Source organism: Sinocyclocheilus grahami, unplaced genomic scaffold (genome assembly GCF_001515645.1).
Source record: "Sinocyclocheilus grahami isolate Dianchi unplaced genomic scaffold, SAMN03320097.WGS_v1.1 scaffold758.1, whole genome shotgun sequence".
Taxonomy (NCBI): Eukaryota; Metazoa; Chordata; class Actinopteri; order Cypriniformes; family Cyprinidae; genus Sinocyclocheilus; species Sinocyclocheilus grahami.
The window spans coordinates 8,259-10,758 of NW_015505937.1; the positions used below are offsets into that span (position 1 = coordinate 8,259).

The window sequence follows — 2,500 nt, forward strand, 5'->3', positions numbered from 1 at the left end:
GATAAAGGCTATTTTTTATTTTTATGTTTTATTTTTTATCTTATACAGCATTACTTCCAAAGAAAATTGATCATTTTTGTTATTTTATCTAAAAAAAATAAAGAAATTAATACTTTTATTCAGAAAGGATGCATTAAATCAATCAAAAGTGACAGTAAAATTATATTTGTAGTACATTTTAACTTTATCTTGCTTACTACTAATTATGGCTTCTTATCAAGTCAATAATTAATAAATGCACATGAATTTTGATTAACTTATTGTATTATCTGAGAACTGAAGAGAATGCGGGCATTTCAATATGTCAATCAAATGTCATAGATCAAGGTCAAATCTGTTTAAATTCTTTTCAATTTATATTATTTTATAATTTATAATTTTCCCCCCAAAAAATACTTGTCACAAGATAAAGGCTTGCTTTTTTTGTTTGTTTGTTTTTTTTTGGGGGGGGCAAGCAAATAAAATATAATATAAGATACGTATATAATATTAAGATACAATAAAAATGTAATATCTTATACAGTGTTGCTTTGCTTTCTAAGTAAAATTATCTTTTTTTTTAATATATTTTTAGATAATTTATCAGAACAATAAAACACACATTAAAAATAGAATACGTTTTCATCTTAGATGTCTTAAAGTACTAAGGGCTTAGCTCTGACTGTGGACTCTGATCATATTGGCTGATCTTCAGCTCTGCATCTATTAAAGATGATACCGTAAATTCCCCAGCTGAACAGTTTGTTCTGATTTTTATTGCGGGTTTACTGTCATCAGTTACACCTATGAAAGCTGAACTGGAGCGGCAGGCTGCCAGTGTTAAATTGCACAGAGGACAGAAATACCTGCAAATACTCCTCAATCTGCTGATGTTTCTGCTTGGCAGTGAAGAGTTCGGACTCAGAGAACGCCTCGCGCAAAGTCTGCTGGGACATCAGGGACTCCAGAGCCAGCAGGGCCGACACGCGGCAGTACAGGCCGATGAAACTGGGGCAGTACGCCTCGAAATGAACTACACAGACGGAGAGTGAGCGCACGGCGGGGGACGGGGCAGAAGATACGTGTGTGTGGATGTGTTTACGGTGTGTGTGGTCTCACCTAACTCAAAGATCTGCAGCGGCAGGGTGAAGAATCCCGAGCGTGGCGAGCAGAGATGGTTCTGTCCGGGCGGTGAACACACCTCCTCACACGGTGGGAGGAGCAACAGGAAAGACACGCCCCCTCCCAACTCAACCACCTCCTTCACATACACACGGAAATCCTGCGCCTGATATATGAGGAACACGAGCAATGTTAGTATTGTTTTTTATTTTATTTTATTTTGGCTGTATAGGGTTATATGGTATATGGTTTTGGAAATTAAACTAGTTCTTCATTACAAATTGTTCTGATTGGTTTAATGTTTTTATTCATAAGACTCTAATACACTATTTGTCGTACAGTATGCAACTTTTTTAAAAAGAAATTAATACTTTTTTGTAACAAGGATACATTAAATTAATCAAAGTGACAGTAAAACACTATTTGTGGTAGAAATAATAATTTTATTCAGAAAGGGTGCATTAAATCTGTCAAAAGCGACAGTAAAATATTATTTATGGTACATTATGGCACTTTTTTTGAAGAAATTAATACATTTATTCAGCAAGGACGCATAAAATTAATCAAAAGTGATAGTAAAACACTATTTACAGTACATTGTGACACTTTTTTGCAGAAATTAATACTTCTATTCAGAAAGGATTCATTAAACTGATCAAAAGTGACAGTAAATTACTATTTGCAGTAAATTAGGGCCCTTTTTAAAAATAAATTAATAACAAAACAAATAGCAAACATGGTCAGGTGTCTGGTGTCTGAATCATTTTTGGTTTGACTGTATATATATATATATATATATATAAATTATGTCTATTGGAGTATGTTTTGCAAAAAACACAATTTCAGACTTTCTACTTTAAAAAAAAAATCACATTTAATTCAGTGTGTTACTTGTCATTTCTTTGTAATTATTTGTAAAATTTGCTAGCAATTTCCTATACCAAATGTTTTTCAGTGTAGAAATTTCCATAGATTTTCCATTTATACACACAATACACACAAAACAGGCGAGCGGGCATGTGTTTCATCTGTGTCATGTATGTAAATGTGTGTATTTCATGCTGTGTGGCCCTGATTTACTAAATTCCCACATCAATGGCATTCATTTGCTTGTGCAATCAAACTAATTGCGTGTCTTTGTGTGCATGTGTGAATGTGCGCACCTGGTGGTTGGGAATGTTGATGTAGGCGAGTAAATCTTTAGCAGCGGTCCGCAGGTCCAGTAGGAGGCGATGTGGAGCGCTCTGGACATCGTCACAAACCATCGCGCTGTCCTCCAGTGAACTCAGCGACTGAAGCCACTGCCATTCTTCCCTACAAAACAAGCACATATAATTATTAAGCCCCGTTCACACCAAGGACGATAACTATAAAGATAACGATAAAGATATAGTTCTAA

At 34.9% G+C, this 2,500-nt stretch overlaps 1 protein-coding gene across 1 annotated transcript in view; it reads right to left on the bottom strand.

Annotated features, from left to right (window-relative positions):
- LOC107561114 (ankyrin repeat and fibronectin type-III domain-containing protein 1-like) overlaps positions 1 to 2,500 on the bottom strand; it is an 89,570-nt gene that overhangs the window by 5,222 nt on the left and 81,848 nt on the right. The window contains exons 18-20 of the mRNA XM_016245467.1: positions 2,265 to 2,415; positions 1,099 to 1,267; positions 846 to 1,012 (exon numbers count right to left, since the gene is read on the bottom strand). Coding sequence (XP_016100953.1) covers positions 846 to 1,012; positions 1,099 to 1,267; positions 2,265 to 2,415 — 487 coding nt within the window. The remainder of the gene's footprint in view (positions 1 to 845; positions 1,013 to 1,098; positions 1,268 to 2,264; positions 2,416 to 2,500) is intronic.